We start from the raw sequence: 24,452 nt of genomic DNA, 5'->3' as shown, positions 1-24,452 counted from the left end.
GACAGAGTGAGACTCTGTCTCAAAATAAAATAAAAATAAAATAAAATACTGGTCAATATATTTACTTAGCCCCAAGAAAGAAATCTAAATTTGTTTAATTCACATACAAAAATCACATTATTGAAGCAATATGGTTTTCAAAAGGGCACAAAGGAAGTTTTTTTACTTCATTAAAAAAATTAACTTTAACTTTTCAAGTTAAAGAGTCTGAAGACTTGACTGCTATCTTTAACTGCTGAAGGAAAGAGTATTTTTTCAGTTTTAGTAGCATTAAAGTCATACTATTTTTAATTTATTTTTTAATCAACAAGTAAAAATCCTATGTTTATGGTATATAATAGGATCTTTTGATAGATGTATATAATCTGGAATGGCCACATCAAGCTACTTAAAACATGTGCATTAACACATACTTTTTTTGTGGTGAGAACACAATATCTACTTTCTTATCAGTTTTCAAATATGCAATGTATTGTTATTAACTGTAGTTACCATGATGTACAAAGATCTCTTGAATGTACACCTAACTGAAATTTGTGTCATTTGACCAGTATCTCCCTACTCCCCTACCCTCCAGCCTCTGGTAACCACCATTTTATTGTTTGTGTTCAAAAGTCTTATACTATTAATAGCTAAACTTATCTTTTGACTTTGTAAAGTTTAAGGCATTCTACCTGTTTCCAAAACAAATGTAATTATATAAAATTTACAATTAAATTTTCTTTAAAATATAAGACATAAGAATTTAAAGGAAAATGTATATATATTTTTTGCCATTCATTTTTTAACAAGCATTTATTGAATGCCTAAATGCCAGACACTGTAATAGGTATGAGAATTCAAAGATAACAGGGCTCCATTCTTCACAGAGCAAACAGTTGAATGATAAGGCAGACAATAAAAACGGGACAAGTTCTCAAAAGAGATGTATGTAAAGAAAGGAAGGAACTCACTCTGGGCATGATGACTCACACCTGAAATCCAGCACTTTTGGGAGGCCGAGGTGGGCAGATCACCTGAGGTCAAGAGTTCGAGACCAGCCTGGCCTACATGGTGAAACCCTGTCTCTACTAAAAATACAAAATTAGTCGGGTGTGGTGGCACACACCTGTAATTAATCCCAGCTGCTTCGAAAGCTGAGGCAGGAGAATCGCTTGACGCTGGGAGGCAGAGGTTGCAGTGAGCTGAGATCACACCACTGCACTCCAGCCTGGAGAGGGTAGAAGAGGAATTCCAGATAAATGGGAAAAAAGGACAAGCGAAGAGGCAGTAATATGAACCGGGATACCCATGGAACCCTGAACACATTTGGCATATCCAGGGCTGCTAGGAAATTCTTTTTTTTCTTTTCTTTTTTTTTTTTTTCCGAGATGGAGTTTTGCTCTTTTTGCCCAGGCTGAAGTGCAATGGCGTGATCTTGGCTCACTGCAACCTTCGCCTCCCAGGTTCAGGTGATTCTCCTGCCTCAGCCTCCTGAGTATCTGGGATTATAGGTGCACAGAAAAAAAAAAAAAAAAAGTGATGAAAGCCTTGTGGACTAATTAGGCAAAATTTCCTGCCCAATATACTGCTAACTTTGCAATATAACTTAGGCAGTAATACGAACCAGGGATACACATGCTTAAATCAGTAGAAATCTTATATTGCTAAATGATGCACTTATTAAAATTTTATTAATGTAAGTTATAATTTTAGAAATTTTAATTGCCTACACTTGAAGGAGTAAAAATTTCTTTTATATTATTAAGATGATTGGGTTTTATAGCCTTCTGAACTTTCATCAAAGCTTCTTGGGTTCATTTGGAGGGGGGAGGTTGTTTTGTTTTGTTTTTTTGAGACAGGGGCTTGCTCTGTTTCTCAGGCTGGAGTATAGAGGCATGATCATGGCTCACTGCAGCCTCCACCTCCCGAGCTCAAGTGTTCCTCCTGCCCAGCCTTTTGAGTAGCTGGAACCACAGGTGTGCACCACCATTCCCAGCTAATTTTATTTTTATTTTTGTAGAGACAGGGTCTTGCCATGTTGCCCAAGCTGGTCTTGAACTCCTGGGCTCAAGCAATCCTCCTGCCTCAGCCTCCCAAAGTGCTGGGACCACAGGCGTGAGCCACCACACCTGGCCTTCTTGTTTTTATTTATAAATTGATAACAGCCTTAAAATTTTATATGGCCTTTGAATCTTTCTGAATTTCATTACAGGCTCAGGTAAAAAAAAAAAATCCCATTATTAGAGAAACCATTACAAAGAAAAATTCTATATATCAAAACAGTGTGTAAATGTCCCATTATAACTATAGTTAGTAATAATGAATTCTTTCTAAAGATTTTACATACTAAATGCTTCCTCTCTTGATTATCCTCTTAAGATACTCATCCTGTATTTCCAAAGAACTTAAATGGTATGCTATTGCTAAGAGCTTTGTCATTTCTGCCTAGTGATTAAAAATACCTTTTAACTCCCTTAGTCCTTTCTCAATGTAAACATTCCTAATTGAGAAATCAAATTGAATTCCAAATGACTACTATGCAGAGACCTGAGAAAATGTAAGGATGAAAGTTCCTCCAGTTTACTGTTAATAAATTCACAGACCTTCTATTCATTCATTGATTCATTACAGAGAACCTATTTTATCATCTGCAAACTATATGATTTCCAGTAATATATTCTCCATAAAAGAATCATGATACTAAACAGAAGTTTTCTTTGATGAAACAAATACTCATTTGAAAGCTAAAGAAATAATAATGCTATTGATGCATGTCTTCTTTTGTCTTTACAAGGCTAGTCCATTAAAGGTAGAGAGAATATCACTTTGAGCTACACTACTGAATTATAATTTATACAGACTTTTATTTAATTTCAGTATATAATAGGAAAAGAAAAAAGAGACAACCCCTTTCCTTTCAGTCAGTGCTTAATATTTTGAACTGTGATCAAATGGGCAATTTTTACTGAGATTATATAAATTTATTGTTTCTAAAGTAATGATAAACAGTTTAATACAGATAGTTGCAAACTTGAGCTATGAAAGTCAGGTAAACTAACCTTCCCCATTACTTTGGCCTTATCCTCACACTGGCTCCCTTATCCTCACACTGAGTCCCTGAGTCTGCTGAGGTCCCCAAATGGAAACTGCGATGCATAAATCCAAGGTTGTTTTCAAAGAATCAGCCATGTAAACAAAAAGTAAAGGTACAAGATAAAAATATCTGACAATTGCTTTAACATTCACTACAAAAACCAAAAATAAAAAGAAAAAAGAAAAAACAAAAAATTAAAAAACAACAAAAATAAAATTCACTACTAGAACGAGAAAATATGCTACCCTTTTGCAGACTGATTTCCATTTGCTTCTTAACTGGAAAAAGAAAACAGAAACACACTAATGTGCAGGGTACTCACATAATAATTTACAAATGAAGTAGCAAAAAAAATTCACACTTGAATATGTTATAAATAACAATAAAGAGTTTTCTTACCTTCAAAAGTTCAAAGTAATGGAGACAGTGGTAAACAGGGGCCAGAAGCAGCCTGGGTAAAACGTATTGAACAGCTTCTTTGAAACCTTCGCCTATTGACTAGAAAAAAAAGTGATTTAATTTTTTTTTTTAAGTTTACTTTTCAGACATTGTACATCTTGATTTAAAAATTACTATACCTGCAAATAAAGTGCTGCCCCAGGCTTTGATAACTGACTAAGGAAACGATCATGAAAACCAGGTCGCAAAATATCTCGAGCATACGATTCATATGGATCAAATGCCAGTTCCTTAGAAAATAAAGAAGGTAAAACATAAATAATCTACCATTACAAACACAGAAAGATTTAATTATGGGGCACGACTATGCGAGCACAATTATGTATTTCTTTGAAAGTCTTAAACAAAAATTATATGACTACTAATTATGATTTTAATAGAAAAGGTCCCAATATTCTCAAGTAAGAGAGTAAATCAGTTATTTCTGATGAATAATAGAATCCTTATGTAACAGCTCTCATTAAAGGTTTCCAGTAGAGTATTATCAATAAACACGGCCATAAGAGTCGGCAGACTTTTGGTTCTAGAAAACAAAGCTTAACTTGAACAACAAAGAATATAGATATGTACAACTAGGTAAGGTATAAACATTTAGAATACTGAAGCCAGACATGTTTTTATAGTTCTCAGTGGTGGACATGTACTTTCATATTCTATAAACCAGAAGTAACAGTTCATGTCATCTAAAATTCATTGTGATAATTTCACAAAACAATTAAACAAAATCCGAACTGCCCAAAATTTTGCCATCATTAATGTCACCAATCAATAAACTAAATTCTAATGGCTCAGTTAAAAACACCAGAATCTACTGGTTTTGAAGATTACTGCGGAAAAAGAGAGTAGGTATCTTGATTTTAGCAGGAGAAACAGAGTTGCTACTCTTCTATCTTGTGCTCTATTCCTGGTATAAAACTATTATGAAAATGGTGCTCTAGATTCTAGCATGAGCTCATTTCCATAAAGGGTAATTCTAGCAAGAGGAATAGGACATCTAGTGGAGGAGCATAGTAGAAAAAGGCAGAAGGGAATGAAACAATGAAAGGTGGTTATGAATTAAATCACCCTTAATGTTATTTTTCAGATTGCTTTTATTTTTGAAACAGGGTCTTGGTCTTACTCTGTCACCCAGGCTAGAGTGCAGTGGTGCAATCTTGGCTCACTACAACCTCTGCCCCCTGGACTCAAACAATCCTCCCACCTCAGTCTCCTGAGTATCTGGGACCACAGGAACACACCCCACAGTGCCTGGTTATATTTTTTGTGTACTTTGTAGGGACAGGGTTTCTGCCATGTTAACCACCCTGGTTGTTTTTTTTCTTTTTTTCCTTTTGAGACGGAGTCTCCCTCTGTCGGCCAGGCGGGAGTGCAGTGACACAATCTAGGCTCATTGCAAGCTCCGCCTCCCAGGTTCATGCCATTCTCCTGCCTCACCCTCCAGAGTAGCTGGGATTACAGGCACCCGCCACCACGTCTGGCTATTTTTTTTGTATTTTTAGTAGAGACAGGGTTTCACCATGTTAGCCAGGATGGTCTCGATCTCCTGACCTCGTGATCCGCCCGCCTCGGCCTCCCAAAGTGCTGGGATTACAGGTGTGAGCCACCGCGCCCGGCCTGACCAGGCTGGTCTTGATCTGCTGGACTCAAGTGATCCTCCTACCTCAGCCTCCCAAAGTGCTGGGATTACAGGTGTGAGCCACTGCGCCTGGCCTCAGATTGCTTTTTAAGAAATGATTGAATAGTAATACCACCAGATCAGAAACCAGGAGACGTGAGTTCTGGTTGTTGCATTTTGCAATATGGCATGTAAACTTCCAAGTCATACTGGATTCCTTGAGCTGGCTCCTAGGTGACTTCCCAATTTTTAACTCCTTCAACTTTATTCTCAACTAAAAATTGCTATCATAATATAACACCAGAAATTGGAGTCTATTATGTTTTAAAGAAATTGATAGTAAAGTTTCAAAAATAACAAGAGGATGGAGTCAGGCATGAATACAGTGGATGGGAGAGAAGACTAAAAATGTGAAGAGATGCTTATAGCTTAGGTCTCTTCCAATCCAGAAATGATCATATGCCACAGACATGTTTGCCCTCCTCCCCTTTCAATAAGCGCTAATTTATTATACAATTTTTATAACTACAGGTAAAGAAAAGGCTTTACAATGTGGCTTAAAAGCATGGGTTTTGGAGTCATAGAGATGCACATTCCAATTCTAACCCTACTATTTATTAGCTGTGTAACCTTTGATGAACTATGTACTTTCTCTAAGCCTGTTTCCCACTGAAAATGTGAATAATAATTATTTCACAGGGTTGTTTACAGAACTAAATGAGATATAAGTAAAGTGCTTTTTAATAGTGTCTGGCACAGAGTAAGCACTGCATAAATGGTAGCAGCTAGTACTATCATTCTGAAATAGCTAATCTCAAGAGAAAAAAAAAAAAATCAACCATTAACAAAGAATCCAAACTCTCTTCACAAAGTTTTATTCTTAAAGACAAATTTTTAGAATGGTAAGCAATTCTGAGAGTTGGTATGAGTTAATAGATGATTTTATGATAGGTTCATTGGCTAAAATGTAACAATATTCATAGGAAATATAAAATTTAATTGTCAATGCACATAATTGACAGAAAAGTACAGAACAGCCTAACCTAATTATACCCACCATCGAACTCAAAAAAGCTCAACATTTTATAATATCTGCCTCAGCTTTTTAGAAAAGAAATAAAACAATATAGATGTAATTAACTCCTCTAGGCTCCCTTTCATAAGCTTATCTCCTGCTGATCACCAGAGGTAGTCATTACCTTGAATTTGAATCTTTTCCTTCCCATGTACATTTTTATATCATAATTACATATGTATCAAGAAACAAAGCAACGTGTTGTTTTGCATACTTTCAAACTTTATATAAATATAATGTATACATTCATCTATAAGTTGCTTTTTATACTCAAAGTTTTTTCAAGATTTATCTATTTTGATTATACAGTTCCTTTCAGTTTATTTTAAAACTCTCTCTAATATTCTACTGTATGAATATATCAGTTTTCTCTAATCCATTCTCCACTGATAGATAACCGTTTCTTGTTCTTCACAATTATAAAAAAACGTTCTGTAATTTGCACTTGGTATGCAGGTACACTTCACTTTATTGTGCTTCACTTTATTGTGCTTTGCAGATATTGCCTTTTTTTTTTTTTTTTAAACAAGTTGAAGATTTGTGGCAACCCTGTGTGAAGCAAGTCTTTCGGCCCCATTTTTCCAACAGCATGTGCTAATTTCGTCTGTGTGTCGAAATATTTCAAACTTCTTCACCATTATTATTGAGCCAGTGTTCACTTACCATTCTGAAAATCCCTTAAGAATTATAGGCCCTTAAGAATTATGCTAAATCTACTCTGGCTGTGCCCTATAAATGGAACAGCAAAGCCTGGATGATAGTACAACTGTTTACAACATGGTTTACTGAATATTTTAAGCCCACTATTGAGAGCAACTGCTCAGAAAAAAAAATTTTTTTCTTTCAAAATATTGACATTGCACCTAGACACCTGAGAGTTCTGATGGAGATATACAAGGAGATTTGTTGTTTTCAAGTCTCTTAACACAACATCCATTCTGCAGCCCTTGGATCAAGGAATAATTTTGACCTTCAAGTTTTATTATTTCACAAATATGTTTCATAAGGCTGTAACTGCCATAGATAGTGATTCCTCTGTTGTAGCTGGATAAAATCAACTGAAAACCCTCTGGAAAGGATTCACCATTCTAGATGCCACTAAGAACATTCGTTATTTATGGGAAAGGTCAAAATATCCACATTAACAGGAGTTTGGAAGAAGTTGATTCCAACTCTCATGGATGGCTTTGAAGAGTTCAAGACTTCAGTTGGAGGAAGTAACTGCAGATGTGGTGGAAATATCAACAGAAATAGGATTAGAAGTGGAGCCTGATGATGTGACTTGAATTGCTGCAAGTTTATGATAAAACTTGAATGGAGAATTTGCTTCTTATGGATGAACAAAGAAAGTGGTTTCTTGGCTGGGCGCGGTGGCTCACGCCTGTAATCCCAGCATTTTGGGAGGCCAACGCAGGCAGATCACAAGGTCAAGAGATCGAGATCATCCTGGCCAACATGGTGAAACCCTGTCTCTACTAAAAATACAAAAATTAGCTGGGCATGGTGGCACACGCCTGTAGTCCTAGCTACTCGGGAGGCTGAGGCAGGAGAATTGCTAGAACCCGGGAGGGAGAGGTTGCAGTGAGCCGAGATCACACCACTGCACTCCAGCCTGGCAACGAAATGAGACTCTGTCTCAAAAAAAAAAAAAAAAAAAAAAAAAAAGTTGTTTCTTCAGATGGAACTTACTCCTGGTGAAAATACTATGAACAATTTTATGACAACAAAGGACTTAGAATATTACATCAACTTAGTTGATAAAGCGGTGGCAGAGTTTGAGAGGATTGACTCCAATACTGAAAGAATTTCTACTGTGGGTAAAGTGCTATCAAACATCACCACCAGCTACACAGAAATCTTTCATAAAAGAAAGAGCCAACAGTTGTGTCAAACCCCATTGTTGCTTATTTTTTAAACTGCCAGTCACCCCAACCTTCAGCAGCCATCAACATCAAGGCAAGACCCTTCACCAGCAAAAAGATTATGACCCACTGAAGGCTGAGATGATCGTTAGCATTTTTTAGCTGTATTTCTAAATTTAGGTATGTATGTTGTTTTAGACATAATGCTATTGCATGCTTACTAGACCACAGGATAGTGTAAACATAACTTTTATATGCACTGTAAGCCAAAAAAATAGTGACTTGCTTTATTGTGATATTCACTTTATTGCAGTAGTCTGAAACCTAAGCCACGCTATCTCTTAGGTATGCCTGTATAACTTAGTGTGCACATATGCATGAATATTTTTTAGAGCATGTAAACTAGAAGGGGAAGTTGCTTTCCAAAGTGATTATATGAATTTATATACTTAGCAGTGGTGATTTTTCCCAGTTGTTCACTTCCTTGTCAACATTTGATACTATCAGACTTAAAATTTGTTAGCCTGATGTTGTGAGACTATGCCAGTGTTATTTTTATATGTATTTCCCTGATTACTAGTAAGGTTGAGAATCTACTTTTATGGTTGTGGGCCATTTATTTGTATCTTCTCTTCTAAGAATTGTTTATTAATAGCTTTTGACCATTTTTATTAGCTTGACTTTACATGTTAAATTGATAGTTTTTAAAAATAGCTTTGAGATATAATTCATATACATTCAGTTCACCCATTTAATGGGCAAAATTAGATGATTTTTAGTTTAACAGAATTGTGCAACTATCATCATAATCTATTTTGGAATATTTTTATCACCTCCTCAAAGAAATCACACACTCTTCAGCTATTACCTCCCAATCCCCTAAACCCCCTTAACCCTAGGCAACCATGAATCTACTTTTTGTCTCCATGGATTTGCCTATTCTGGATATTACATGTAAATGGAATCATACAATATGTAGTCTTTTGTGACTGGCTTCTTGCGTTCAGCATTACATTTTCAAAGATCATCCATGTTGTAGCATGCTTCACACTCCCTTTTAATTTTTTTATATTGTGGTAAAATATACATATGAAAATTTCCATTTTAGCCATTTTTAAGTATACAATTAAGTGACATTAATAGACAATGTGCAACTGTCCTATCATCCCAAACTGAAACTCTGTATCCATTAAACAGTAACTGATGATTGCCTTTTCCCCGTAACCCCTGGTAACTTCTATTTTCTGTCTCTATAAATTTGACTACTCCAGTTACCTCATATTAGTGGAAACATACAATATTTGTCCTTTTGTGTCTGGCTTATTTTATTAGCATAACGTTTCCAAGGTTCATCCATGTTGTAGCATATATTGGAATTTTATCCCTTTTTAAGCTGAATTATATTCCACTGTATATTCTACTGTAATGTATTTACCATATACATTTAACTTAACCATTCAATCTGTTGATGGACATGTGGGTTGTTCCCAGCTTTTGGCTATTGTGAATGCTGCTGCTATGAATGTTGGCATACAAGTACATGATTGAATCTCTGCTTTTAATTCTTTTGGGTATATACCTAGGAGTGAAATTTCTGGATCATATGGTAATTCTGTTTAACTTTTTGAGAAACCAGCAAACTGTTTTCCAAGCAGTTGCTCTGTTTTATATCTCTATCAGCAAAATACGAGGGTCTCAATTTCTCCACATCTTCATGAACACGTTACTTTCCCTTTATTTAAATTTTAGCCATCTTAGTAGATGCGAAGTGGTACTGCATAATGTTTTTTCTTTTAGAGATGGAGTCTAACCTTGTCACCCAGGCTGGAGTGCAATCATGTGATCATGGCTCACTGCAGCCTCAACCTCCTGGGCTCAAGCAATCCTCCCACCCTGACACCGAGTAGCTGGGACCACAGGTGCACACCACCATCCTGGGCAAATTTTCTAATTTTTGTAAAGACAGGGTCTCACTATGTTGCCCAGGCTTCATAGTGGTTTTGATTTGCATTTCCCTAATTTCTAATGATGTTGAGCTTTTTTTAATGTACCATGTTGGCCATTTATATATCTTCCTTGAAGAAACATCTGTTCAAATCCTTTGCCCATTTTTTTTTTTTTTTTTTTGAGATGGAGTCTTGCTCTGTCGCCCAGGCTGGAGTAGAGTGGTGCGATCTCGGCTCACTGCAAGCTCCGCCTCCCGGGTTCACGCCATTCTCCTGCCTCAGTCTCTCCAAGTAGCTGGGACTACAGGCACCCGCCACCACGCCCGGCTAATTTTTTGTATTTTTAGTAGAGACAGTGTTTCACCATGGTCTCGATCTCCTGACTTCGTGATCCGCCCGCCTCGGCCTCCCAAAGTGCTGGGATTACAAGCGTGAGCCACCGTGCCCGGCCCCCTTTGCCCATTTTTAAATTGGGTTTTTTTTGTTATATACACTGAATACTACTCTTATCAGAAATATTATTTGCAAATATTTTTTCCCTTTCTGTAGGCTGTCTTTTGCTTTCTTGATGGTGTCCTTTAAAACACAGAGTTTTTAATTTTGAAGAAGTCCAAATTATCTACTTTTTCTTTTATAGCTTGTGCTTTTGGCATTATCTAAGTATTCTTTGCCAAATCGAAGATTCAGACCTGTTTTCTTCCAAGAGTTTTATAGCTTTAGATCTTAACATTGTCTTTGATCCATTTTGAATTAATTTTCGGATATGGTACACGGTTCCAACTTCATTTGTGCTTCCCTTATAACTATGGTGTCTTTTCTTGAACAGAAGTTTTAAAACTTAATCTCTTCCTTTCTGGTTTACTCTATGTGTTAAGAAATCTTCCTATGTCAAAGTCATAAATATGTTCTCCTATATTTTCTTTTGAAGTTCTACTCTTCATTTTTAGATTTTTAATCTGTTGAGTACTTTCTGTGAATTATATGTGTTATGGAATGAATTTTTTTCCATTTAACCAGGTATGACCCAGTATCATTTATTAATGAGTTCATTCTTTCTCTACTGATTAATGTAATATCTGTCACACATCAGGAGGAATATCTATGTATATATTTTTTTCAGGGCTCTTTATTCTGTTCTGCTACCTAATTGTTACCTGCACCAATACTACACTCTTGTTTACTCTGGCTTCATAGTAAGTTTTAATATATGGCAAGACTTTATCTAATGGTTACTTTACCTAACAAGTACTTGAGGGGACAAGAACAAGTCCGCTCAACTTGTTCTTCCTCAAAATTGTTATTTTTGCTCCTCATTCTTAACGTGTGAATTTTAGGATCAGCTTGCTATGCACTAAATTTGTAGATTATCTGGGGGACAACTGGTATCATTACAGTACTGAGTCTTTCCATCTATGAACATAGTATATGTTTCCATTTATTCAGATATTCCTTATGAATCTAATTTTATTTATTTACTTTTTGAGATGAAGTCTCACTCTGTCACCCGGGCTGGAGTGCAGTGGCACAATCTCGGCTCACTGCAACCTCCGCCTCCCGGGTTCAAGTGATTCTCCTGCCTCAACCTCCTGAGTAGCTGAGACCACAGGTGCCCGCCACTATGCCCAGCTAATTTTTTGTACTTTTAGTAGAGATGGGGTTTCATCATGTTGGCCAGACTGGTCTCAAACTCCTGACGTTGTGATTCGCCCGCCTCAGCCTCCAAAAGTGCTGGGATTACAGGAGTGAGCCACCATGCCCAGCTAATTTTATGATTTTTTTTTTAAAACAAAGGTCCTGTGTATCTTTAGTCAGGTTTACTTCCAGGTACTTTATGGTCTGATTTCTATAGTGAATGCGGTCTTCAAAAATATTATATATTCAATGGACTATAACTGAGCACAGTAATGCTACCAATTTTTACAGGCTGATCTTTTACCCAACAGCTATAATGAACTTGCCAACTAGTTTAATATTATATAAATTTTCTTGAGTTTGCTATATAGATAGATAATTATATTGACTACAAATAGGACAACTTTGTCTTGTCTATTCCTTTTCTGTCTTTGTGTATTGGGTAGTGCTATTAGAGTGCTGAACAGAAGTGGTGATGGTGGTATTCTTTTCTAGTTTCTTAGTTTTGCTATAGTTTAACCACTATTATATCTCTTACAGATTTTTAGTAAATGTCCTTTATTAGGTTAAGAAAGTTCCCTTCTATTCCTTGTTTGCCCAACATTTTAAAGAAATTCATGAATGAATGTTTAATTTTATGAAACTCTTTTTCTTGAGATTTTAACCTACTAAAGTAGAATACTATATTAAAACTTTTTAAAATCTCAAACCACATAAGAGTAAACATCATAAGATATATATTTAGACATATGTTTTATTGTATCATAAACTGATTTTTCATTGCCATTTCGTTGGTATCTGAGAATGTCTCATAGTTTTTTCTTGTATTGTCGTTATCTAGTTTTGATAATGTATTCATACAATCCTGATAAGTTACCCTTCATGTCTCTATTCACTGGAACAATTTGCAAAAGAGTAAGATTAACTGTTTCCTGAAGATTGGCAAAACTCATTGTCACATGCTGTTTTCTGTTGCTATAAATAAATATCTGAGACTGGGTAATTCATAAAGAAATTTATTTACCACAGTTTTGGAGGCTAGAAGGTCAAGACAGGCAGGTGCATCTGGTGAGGGCTTTCTTGCTGGTAGGGACTCTGCACAGTCCTGAGGCAGTGCAGGGCATCACATGGCAAGGGGACTACAGCATGTCAGCTCAGGTCTGTTCCTTTTTTTATAAAAACAGGCCTGCCATCATGGGGACCCCACCCTGATGACCTTATCTAATCCTAATTACCTCCACAGGCCCCACCTCCAATCAATATATACAGATTAAACTTCCAATACATAAAATATGGGGACACATTCAAACCATAGCACTCACAACACCTGGTCTATGCCGCAAGTCATTTGTTAAAATACACTTTTGACTATTCATTTTTTAATGTTTTTTAACTTAGGACATTGATGCTGCTCTTTCACATATTTTAAAGGTTATTTCATTACAGTTCTAAAACATTTTGAAGTGGATATTAGTGTTCTTCCATGATTTAAAAAACAGGCCTGGTACGGTGGCTCACGTATGCAATCCCAGCACTTTGGGAGGCCGAGGCAGGTAGATCACTTGAGGCCAAGAGTTGGAGACCAGCCTAGCCATCATGGCAAAACTCTGTCTCTACTAAAAATATGAAGATTAGCCGAAAGTGGTGGCACAGTAATCTCAACTACTGGGGTGGCTGAGGCATGAGAATTGCTTGAACCTGGGAGGCGGAGGTTGCAGTGAGCCGAGATCACATCTAGTATTTGTGTTTCCTTTTCCCGTTGATCAGCCATGAGAACTTTTGTTATATCAATTTCTAATTCATTAATTCTGTTCCGTTACTTCCTTACATATTATTCTCTTAGGTGTATCCTGTTATCTTTCTTGTTTCTTGGGTTGAAAGCTTAACTCATTCATTTTTAATTATTCCTTTTTCAAAAAATGTGTAAAACTGTAAACTTCTCTCGGCAAACTTTATAGTTGAAACTTAATCCTCAAGGCAACAGTATTAAGATATATACAGTTGACCTTTGAACAACCCGTGGGTTAGACCTGCACAGATCCACTTATATGCAGATTTTTTTCAACCAAATGAGGATCAAAAATACAGTATTTGTGGGATGAGAAACCCTTGTATACTGAGGGCTGGCTTTTTGTATATATGGGTTCCACGGGGCCTATGCAAGTTTGGCAGGGCTGATGTGGCACTTGAGCATATGTGGATTTGGGTATCTGCAGGGAGTCCTAGAACCAATTCCCCACATATACTGAGGGATGACTGTGTACACACAAATGCACACACACACACTCTGTTGTCCCTTTTATCGGTGAGGGATTGATTACAGGATCCCATGCAGATACCAAAATCTAGGGATGCTCAAGTCCCTGATATAAAATGGTGTATTTGCATATAACCTTCAGAGGATTCCCTATATTACTTCTACCTAATATAATGTACGTTATATAAAGAGTTGTTATACTGTATTGTTTAGGGTATTGTAATGTACCCTGATGTAATGTATTGTAATGTGCTCAACATTGTTAGTACAGATAAAATTATGTTTTCCCCAAAAATATTTTCAATCCACAGTCGGTTGAATCCACAGATGCGGAAGCCATGGATATGGAGGGCTAATTGAGTGTGAGTGAATGAGAGAGAGAGAGAAAGAGAGAGAGAGTGTGTGTGTCTGTAAAATCAAATGTGTTAATCTAATCTTCTGTAGCCTAATCTTTTTTCTGTTTGATCTGTTAATTTCTGATGGAGACCTGTTAAAATTTCCTATGATAGCAATTTTTTTTCATTTCTTATAATTCTGTCAGTTTCTACTTATTATATTTTGAGGCTTTATAATGAGGTGCATACACATTAATGGTTGTTGTATCTTCATGATAGTATCCCTTTTACTATTAGGAAGTGTTTCTCTTTTTTCTTCCTCAGTGCTTACTTTGTGTAATTTTATCAGTTAATTTGAATTAATATTGGTATACAGGTTTGATTAGTTTTTATATGTTATGATTTTTCATCCCTTTATCTTAAAATATTTCTGTGGTTCTGTTTTAAGAACATCTTTTATAAGCTGCATAAAGTGGATTTTATTTTTATTTATTATTTATTTTTTTGAGACAGAGTCTTGCTCTGTCGCCCAGGCTGGAGTGCAGTGGCATGATCTAGGCTCACCGCAACCTCTGCCTCCTGGGTTCAAGAAATTCTCCTTCCTTAGCCTCCTGCGTATCTGGGATTACAGGTGCAAACCACCATGCCCAGCTAATTTTTGTATTTTTTTTTTTAGTAGAGACCGGGTTTCACCATGTTGGCCAGGCTGGTCTCAAACTCCTGACCTTGTGATCCACCTGCCTCAGCCTCCCAAAGTGCTGGGATTACAGGCATGAGCCACTGCGCCAGGCCTAAAGTGAATTTTTAAAAATCAAATATAATTACTCTCTTTAAATAGGCTGAGTTTCATCAGTTTGTATATACTGAGTTACTAATGTAGTTGGATTTTTTTATATCATATCATTTTATCTTCATTATCATTGTTTTTGTTTGCTTCATTTATTCTTTCCTATTATCAGTGAAAATGATAAAAAAAATTACTATAGTTCCTTTTTCCCTATCTGTACATTATAAGCTACAGGTAGTATTTCTGTTCTTTTGGTGATCTTCCTAAATGTTTTTTAAAATAAATACGGTTATCTATAAATTTTTCAAGTTATTCTTCTATCATAAACACAAGTCCACTTTACATACTGTATATTTTGTTACTAATACATAGAAATATAGTTTAGTCTTTCCAAGATGAAAAACTTTAAACTTACTTTTAAAACTATTCAGCAATTCTTTAAATGTATCAACACACTTTCTAATTTTTTATTTATTTATTTAAGACAGTGTCTCAGTCTGTCACCCAGGCTGGAGCACAGTGGCATGATTTGGCTCACTAAAATCTCAACCTCCTGGGCACAAGTGATCCTCCTACCTCAGTCTCCAGAGTAGCTGGGACTACAGGTGCGCACCACCACACCTGGGTAATTTTGGTGTTTTGTAGAGATGGGGTTTCACCATATTGCTCAGGCTGGTCTTGAACTCCTGAGCTCAAGTGATCTGCCCACCTTGGCCTCCCAAAGTGCTGGGATTACAGGTGCAAGCCACCGGCCTACATCTACCGATTTCTTTTTCACCATTAGTTCCTGCATTTCTTGACTTCCCTTTGAGTAAAACTTTCCTTCTTGCTAAAGAACACCATCCAATGCATCTTATAATGAGTGTCTATAAGTAGTAAACGCTCTTGGTCATTGTATGTTTGAAATGGTTTTTATTTATTCCTCACTTTTTCCTCATTTTTGATAAATTCAGGAATAACTTTGCATAAAGTCTGTAATTTGATTACTTTTAATATATGTATACAATGCATTTCTGTAACCACCACCCAGATAAAGAAATCGAACATTTCTAGCACCTCAGAAATCTTCATGTTTCCCAGTCAACCACTATTCTAATAATCTGTTTCCAAAGATACGTTTCTGAACTTCCTATATATCAATATAGTATGTACTTTGAGTCTTATTATACTCAATATTATGTTGCTGCTTTTATCAGCAGTTATTCTTTTTTATTGCCAGATAGCATTTTCTTGTGTGAATATACCACTAATTATCCATTATGAATAAACCTACTGTGAACATTCTTAAATATGTCTTTCAGTCAACATAAGCACTCATTTTTGTTTGGTATATGCCCAAGAGTTAAAATGCTGGGTCACAGGGTACATTGTATGCTTAGCTCTAGTAGATATGCCAAACAGTTTTCCAAAGTGGCTGTACCAAATTACACCCTAGCCCCCACCAGCAAGTAACTTCCAACTGCTCCATGGTTTCAAAATGCATTTCCTTGATGAATAACAATGTTGAGCATCTTTTGTGTGTGTGAAGTACCTACTTAAGTCTTTTGCCTATTTTCTAAAAAACAAAATAAAAAAAACCCTGAAGTTTTAGTTATTGATTTGTAGGCATGTAGGAGTTATTTTGTTTTTGGGTTTTTCATTTGTTTTCTTTTCCAGACAGAGTCTCGCTCTGTCGCCCAGGCTGGAGTACAGTGGTGTGCTCTTGGCTCACTGCAACCTCTACCTCCCGAGTTCAAGTAATTCTCCTGCCTCAGATTCCCGAGTAACCGGGACAGGCACGCACCACTATGCCCGCCTAATTTTGTATTTTTAGTAGAGACAGTGTTTCACCATGTTGGCCAGGCTCATCTCAAACTCCTGACCTCAAGTGATCCACTGACCTCAGCCTCCCAAAGTGCTGGGATTACAGGCATGAGCCAGAACTCCGTGCCCAGCCAGGAGTTCTTAATATACCCCAGATATGAGTCTTTCATTGGCTATGTATATTACAAATATTATCTTCCTGTCTATAGCTTGCCTTTTCATTCTATTAATTTTGTCTTTTGATGAATGGATATTCTTACATCTAATGAAGTCCAGTTTATCAATTATTTTCTTTCATGGTTAGTGCTTTTGTGTCCTGTTTAAGAAATCTTTGTGTATTTCACAGGTCATGAAGAACACTTATGCTTTCTTCTACAAACTTTATTATTTTAAAATTTGTCCTCATTCTTGAATAATACTGTAGTTGGGTAGAAAATCCTATTTTACCTTAGTACTTTAAAGATATTATTCAACAGACTGTTAACCTCTGTTGTTAAAGAGAAACGTGCTGCCATTCTAATTATAGTTCCTTCGCAAAATATTTTGTCTTAACAGCTTTTAAGATTTTCTTTTTTTTTTCTTTAAGACAGAGTCTTGCTCTGTCACCCAGTCTGGAGTACAGTGGCGTGAACTTAGCTCACTGCAACCTCCGCCTCCCAGGTTCAAGCAATTCTCATGTCTCAGCCTCCTGAGTAGCTGGGATTACAGGCTCCCACCACCATGCCTGGCTAATTTTTGTATTTTTTAGTAGAGATGGGGTTTCACCATGTTGGCCAGGCTGGTCTTGAACTCCTGACTTCAAGCAATCCACCCACCTCAGTCTCCCAAAGTGCTGGGATTACAGGCATCAGCCACTGAGCCCAATCCAAGATTTTCTCTTTATCTTTGATGTTCTATAGTTTCACTGCCATGTTTTTAGCTGTGTGTTTATTTTTATTTATCCTGAACGATATTTGGAATTCATTTTTGATCTGGGAACTAATGTCCTCATTTCTTGAAAATTTTCCATTTTTATCTTTTCAAATATTGTTTCTGCATCACTCTTTGTCTGGAACTCCTATTAGATGTATACTAAGCCTCTCAGTGTATCCTTATTACTTTTTTTTGAGATGGAGTCTTACTCTGTCACTGGACTGCAGTGGTGCGATCTCGGCTCACTGCAACCTCCACCTCCTGGGTTCAAGTGATTCTCCTGCCTCAGCATCCCGAGTAGCTGGGATTACAGACATGTACCACCATGCCCGGCTAATTTTTGTATTTTTAGTAGAGATGGGGTTCATCGTATTGGCCAGGCTGGTCTTGAACTCCTGACCTCAGGTGATCTGCCTGCTTTGGCCTCCCAAAGTGCTGGGATTACAGGCGTGAGCCACCATGCCCGGCTATCCTTATTACTTTCAATTGGCCTTTCGTATTTCTTATCTTGGTCTGTGTGTCACATTCTCAGTGAAGTCCTCAATTCCATCTTCCAATTTACTAATTTCATCCTTGAACTGGGTCCAGCAAATGTTATACTACATGAGTTATTTCAATGCTTGTATATTTAATTCTCGAAATCTCTGTCTTTTGATATCTAGAAATCTGCTCATTTCCTTTCCACCTATTTTTGTTTCACAATATCGTCTTTATAAACAGATCATATTCCTTCACTTATCTCTTTCAGCATCCTAAACTTCTTTTAAACTTTTTGTATGTCTGTTATACAAAATCAATTTCATCTGGAATAAATTCATGTTGCAATTGCTGATTTTATTAATTATCATTCTGAGAATCAGAATTTGCCTTGTTTTTTGGAATTTTGTATTATATGCTTCTTAGTGGGAGACTTAATGTTTTGTTTCCTTTTTTTCTCCCATTCCTTTATGATCACTCTTCCAAACTAGAACCTGCTCTTAAAATGACTTTAGGGGTTCAGGCTTCATATTGGTTTAATGTTGTGGGAAACTTTGTTAAGTTATTATTGTAAGGCAACGTTTTTGTCTCCCCACGTCAAGTCCACAACTTTTTAGAAAACTTTACTGTAGATACCAGGTTGGCAGACTTTCGCAGCATCCTATTATAAGGAAGGACTTGAGCAAGAAATCTTGCTCTGGCTTTCATGGAACACATTTGAAACAATTCATTGTCCTTAAGAGCCTAAACACCCAGATACCAGAGCTCACTACCTTGAATGTCTATTCCATTCCTGATCTTGTTTTCAAGTCTAGTTATATATATTCCACATTTTTCTTTTTATACTTTATTACTTATGTGTGTTTGGAGCAGGAATGGAAGGGCTGTGGTGATGCTTGAACTTACCGTTCTATTTTGCCTGAAAGTCTTAATTAAAAAAAATTTTACAAGCTCAATGCTGTATCATAATGAGTGGATTTTAGAGTGACAACACAGCAAATGCTAGAAACCTCAGAATGACTCTTAATGCTAACTTATTAGGACTGACTCATGTATTTTAGCATTTGAAATATCTGAGGAGTTATTACCTGTCTTTCTATCTCGTGGTATTTGAATCACCCAGGTCCTGGACCTTATTATCTTATTTACCTCATTCCTATTCTAAATAATAATGCAGTTATCACATACTGAGTAAGCTTACTATGTGAAGGTAGATAGGTAAATACTTCAGATAGGTTATTTAATTTTTCACAAAAATCCTGAGATTACAGATCGAGTATCTCTTACTCAAAATGAAGTGTTTAAGATTTCAGATTTTGGATTATTTGTATTATACCTACTGCTTCAGCATCCCGAGTCTGAAAATCCCAAATCTGAAATGCTCCAATGAGCATTTCCTTTGAGCATCATGTCGGAATAGTTTCAGATTTTGGAGCATTTCAGATTTGGGATTTTTGGATTAGAAATACTCAACCTGTATTATCATTCTTATTTTACAAATAAAAGATATGGAGGTTTAAAGAAATGAAATAACTTGCCACTGGTCACACACCTAATAAGCAGCAGAGCTTAGACTGGAACACAAGTAATCTGACCTCAGGTGCAAGTTCTGTGGTCTCTTACTTAATAGTCATTCATTGACATTTCTTAACCTTTTACAGTAGGCCATTGCGTGACAGCTGTAATACCTCCCCTTGGCGGTATCTGTCTTTCTATAATTAACAAGAGACCACTTTTTCTGTTTGGTAAGATAACAGAAACATATGCTGACAATGACCCTATGAAAAAGGAGCAATAACAGATAAACAGTCAACAACTAGTATCTATGACTTTAGCTGGAAAGAAGTAAGACTCTCAATTTTAATGTAAATGTAGGCTTTTATGCAGACTTTTCAGGTATATAATTGAAGTACTTACCTCTGCTAAGTCTTCAAAGCAGCTTCCTACTAGAGGATGGGGACTGCCTTCATCTGTCATTTCTACTGTATCTTCTATATGGCCCAGTAACTTTACGCTAAGTTCATGTATATCTACTATGCGACTAAATATATTTTCTACATCCTGTTTGGGGGAAAACACATTAATTCAGTGAGGCTGTATTATTATAATATTAAACAAATTTTGAGCCAATAAGTCATTTTATAATCACAAAATTTAACATGTCAGACACAGTGAAAAATTTTAATGACTTACAAATATGAATAAAGGACAATTCAAGAATTCCTCCTGCAAAGATGTACGATTTGCAAATACATTTCTCTAGGTCAGTGGTCATGTAACTTTCTGGTCTCAGGACTCCTTCACACTCTTAAAAGTTATTGAAGATTCTAAAAACCTTTTGTTTATAACTATGTATTTCAATGTTTACCATATTAGAAGTTAAAACCAAAAATTTCAAAAAAAAATTCATTAAAAATAATAAACCCATTATGTGTTAACATAAATAGCACTTTTATAAAAAGTAACCAAATTATTTTTAAGCCATAACAAAAAACATTTAGTAGAAGAATGGCAATGTTTTACATTTGCAAATCTCTAACATAACGTACTAGAAGACAGCAGGATTTTCATATCTATTTCTGCATACAATCTGTTGTGCTACATTATTTCAAAGTATACGAAAAATCTAGCTTCTCTGTGTAAATTTTATTGAGATAAAACTCACATACCATAAAATTCACTTGTTAAAAGCGTAGTTACTAATCAATGGTTTTCAATATTGGTTGTGCAGTCATCACCAGTATCAAATTCTAGAACATTTCATTACCACAAGAAGAAACCCTATGATTTTTCTGGAAGGTGGCTATCTAAATACCCAGTACAGTCACTCTCCATTCCTTTCCTCTCCCCAGTGCCTGGCAACCACTAATCTACTTTGTCTCTATGGATTTGCCTATTCTGGACTTTCCATATAAATAGAGTGACTATCCTTTTATGGTACTATACTAAAATTCAACAAATGGTAGTTTCTTAAGGGTTAGTTGCAATGCAGAATCTGCAACCATATCCATTTTGTATTTAAATTAAAATTGGTTACTATTATTTGATTTCTTTTTTTTTATCAGTGACTATATTTATCAAGTCAACTTTGAGGCATAGTTTATATAAGAAACTCCTATTTTAAATGTTCTTTTGGTGAGATTTTGTGTAGTTATTCACCCTTCTAACCATCAACACAATCAAGATACAGAACCTTTTCATCATCTTAAGAAGTTTTCTTGTCCCCATTTCCATCAACCCTTACTATGCCTCACTCCCAGGAAACCTGTGATCTCCTTTTTGTCTCTATAGACATGTCTTTTCTAGAATATTAAATAAATGGAATCATATATGTCTTCTGTGCCTAGTTTTTTGCTTATACTTCTGAGATGCACCCATGCTGTTGCACGCGTAACTATTTCATTTCTTTTTATTCCTGAGTGGCATTCCACTGTATGGTCATATCACAGTTTGTTTATACATTCACTTGCTGATGGACATTTGGGTTGTTTCCAGTTTGGGGCTATTACAAATAAAGCTGCTATGAACATTCATGAACCAGTTTTTTGCATGGACATGTTTTCATTTCTTCTGGGTAAAAACCTAGGAGTAGAATTGCTGGGCAATATGGTTAGTTTATGTTTATTGTTATAAAGAACTGCCAAACTGGCCAGACATGGTGGCTCACACCTGTAATCCCAGCATTTTGGGAGGCCGAGGCTGGCAGATCACTTAAGGTCAGGAGTTCGAGACCAGCCTGGTCAACATGGTGAAACCCCGCCTCTAGTAAAAATACAAAAATTAGCCAGGCGTGGTGGCACACACCTGTAATCCCAGCTACATGGGAGGCTGAGGCAGGAGAATCGCTTGAACCTGGGAGGCAGAGGTTACAGTGAGCCAAGATCACGGTCCTGCACTCCAGCCTGGGCAACAGAGTGAGACTACGTTCCAAGAGAAAAAAAAAAAGAGACAGAACTACCGAACTGTTTTCCAAAATATACTAGTTTACTTCCTCAAATAATGTGGGAATTTTATATTCCCACAAGCAGTTGTTCCATACCCATTTCAACTTTTGGTATTATAAGTCATTTACATTTTAGTCTTTCAAATGAGTATGTAGTAGTGTGTCATGGTTTTAATTTGCATTTCTCTAATGATTAGTGATGTTGAACACCTTTTGATGTGCTTTTTGGCCATTTTGGTTCTTGATTTTTGTGTCCTCAGAAACCTTTGCCTCTTCTTTACTCTTTTTTTAAAGCAACTTTATTGAAACATTATTTAGAAATCATGCAGTGTATCCATTTAAAGTAATTTAATGGTCTTTAATATATTTACAGATTTGTACAACCATCACCATAATCTACTCCTTTATTTTTTAATGTTCACTCATTGCCATAGCTTGAGCCCAGTCCCAGCCTCTGTAGTGAGCACTGTTTCTCTATCAGTCATTTATGGCTGTGTGGCTACAGTTCCAGGAATTACCAGTGTGTAACTCCTATGACAGTCTCACCTGTTCTCATTCAGCATTTCTTCAGGACCCAATTAGGTTAGCTTGACTACTACCGTAAGATCAGTAATCCTTTGTCTAAGTTTCAATGTTACTGGCCCCTTCCTTTGTGCTCCCAATACTACTGCTGTCATACTTCTAATATGGTAATTACCATATTTTATTTCAATTTATAGTTTATATCTCTGTCTTGACTAGACTAAACTTAAGGAAAGGAATTTTTTTTTTTTTTTTTTTTTTTTCTGAGACAGAGTCTCACTCTGTCGCCCAGGCTGGAGTGCAGTGGCGCGATCTTGGCTCACTGCAAGCTCCGTCTCCTAAGTTCATGCCATTCTCCTGCCTCAGCCTCCCGAGTAGCTGGGATTACAGGCGCCCGCCACCACGCCTGGCTAATTTTTTGTATTTTTAGTAGAGACAGGATTTCACCATGTTAGCCAGGATGGTCTCCATCTCCTGATCTCGTGATCTGCCCGCCTCGGCCTCCCAAAGTGCTGGTATTACAGGTGTGAGCCACCGCGCCCAGCGGAACTGTTTCTTATTCATCTTTGAATCCCTGCTGCCAAGCATGGTACCTGACAATACAGTTGGCATTGATGAAGTGTAGGTTGAATGATTCAAATGACTCAAACAAGAATATCTTCCACCTAAACAAGAAGCTTTATCCTTAGGAGTACATGGACAATTCTGTGAATTCATTTTCACTTACATAATCAGTCTACTTTGTATTTTGTCTCTTAATTTCTGATGTTAAATCTCTTGAAACTGTCATAGCACTTTGTGATCATGAATTAAGTCCCACAACTTAAAAAAATTAACAAATTAGTAATCATGAACTACACAACTTCAAATTTGAAGTGGTCATGCAAATTTCACAACACATGCAATGATAGGCATATATACAATGATACTTACATTAGCTGAAAACAGTTTTGAATTGGAGACAAAGGGCTCTCTAAAAACTTTTATAATTAGATTTAGTTCCCTTATATATTGTCGAATTTCTGCCATAAATGCTTTTACCAAATCATAGTAAGTTTGTTCTCCTGAGGTGGAAGGCTCTTCATCAGTTAAAGATAATATATTAATATCTTCTACATCTTGATGAAACATATCCATCAATACCTATACAGTCAGAGATATAAAAAAGTATAATAAAATATGAAGCCTTCGTCAAATATGATGTGAAATGCCCTAAGTTCTCTGAATAAAGTTCTTAAATGATAAAAAAAAGCAGACAAGCACATTTCTCTTCTTGGATATATTGCCAGCATCCTTCCACAGCTTCTCTAAAACAGAATTCGACATCTGATACCACTTACTACACTCCTCCAAAGTTCTCTATCACTACTAGTATTTATCTGTCTGTCTCTCGTTAACCCATTACTTCCAATTTGTTTCCAGATCCTGTCTTTAATTTCTCTGACTTGGTTTTCTCTGTTTTATACCCTGCCATCATCACTTTATTCCATGGCCTCAGTATCTCATATTTAAATGTTTATAGCCTTCTATTTGGCCTATTTTCCTACATTTGTTGGGAATGGGTCAAAATAAGCTTTTATTTTCTGCAAGAAGTCTACTGTTACTACTCTTGCTAGAACACATCTTTCCCCTTCTTGAGAACTTCTACAGCATCATATCTCTATAACACAATAAAATATTTTATCTTGTATGCTTTCTGATTGTTTCATGAATATAAGTATACCTTCATCAACTCTGGAGCCTTGTTTTAG

The 24,452-nt window shown here is 36.3% G+C and overlaps 1 protein-coding gene across 3 annotated transcripts in view; it reads right to left on the bottom strand.

Annotated features, from left to right (window-relative positions):
- The window catches only part of SOS1 (SOS Ras/Rac guanine nucleotide exchange factor 1), a 141,591-nt gene that overhangs the window by 50,818 nt on the left and 66,321 nt on the right, over positions 1 to 24,452 (bottom strand). For all 3 annotated transcript variants that reach the window (XM_032178773.2, XM_032178774.2, XM_058429008.1), the window contains exons 5-8: positions 23,635 to 23,844; positions 20,154 to 20,297; positions 3,655 to 3,765; positions 3,476 to 3,574 (exon numbers count right to left, since the gene is read on the bottom strand). In XM_032178773.2, coding sequence (XP_032034664.1) covers positions 3,476 to 3,574; positions 3,655 to 3,765; positions 20,154 to 20,297; positions 23,635 to 23,844 — 564 coding nt within the window. The remainder of the gene's footprint in view (positions 1 to 3,475; positions 3,575 to 3,654; positions 3,766 to 20,153; positions 20,298 to 23,634; positions 23,845 to 24,452) is intronic.

Source organism: Hylobates moloch, unplaced genomic scaffold (genome assembly GCF_009828535.3).
Source record: "Hylobates moloch isolate HMO894 unplaced genomic scaffold, HMol_V3 SCAFFOLD_15, whole genome shotgun sequence".
Classification (NCBI taxonomy): domain Eukaryota; kingdom Metazoa; phylum Chordata; class Mammalia; order Primates; family Hylobatidae; genus Hylobates; species Hylobates moloch.
The sequence above is the reverse complement of the archived record's forward strand: the minus strand, read 5'-3'. Positions and strand labels throughout refer to the sequence as shown.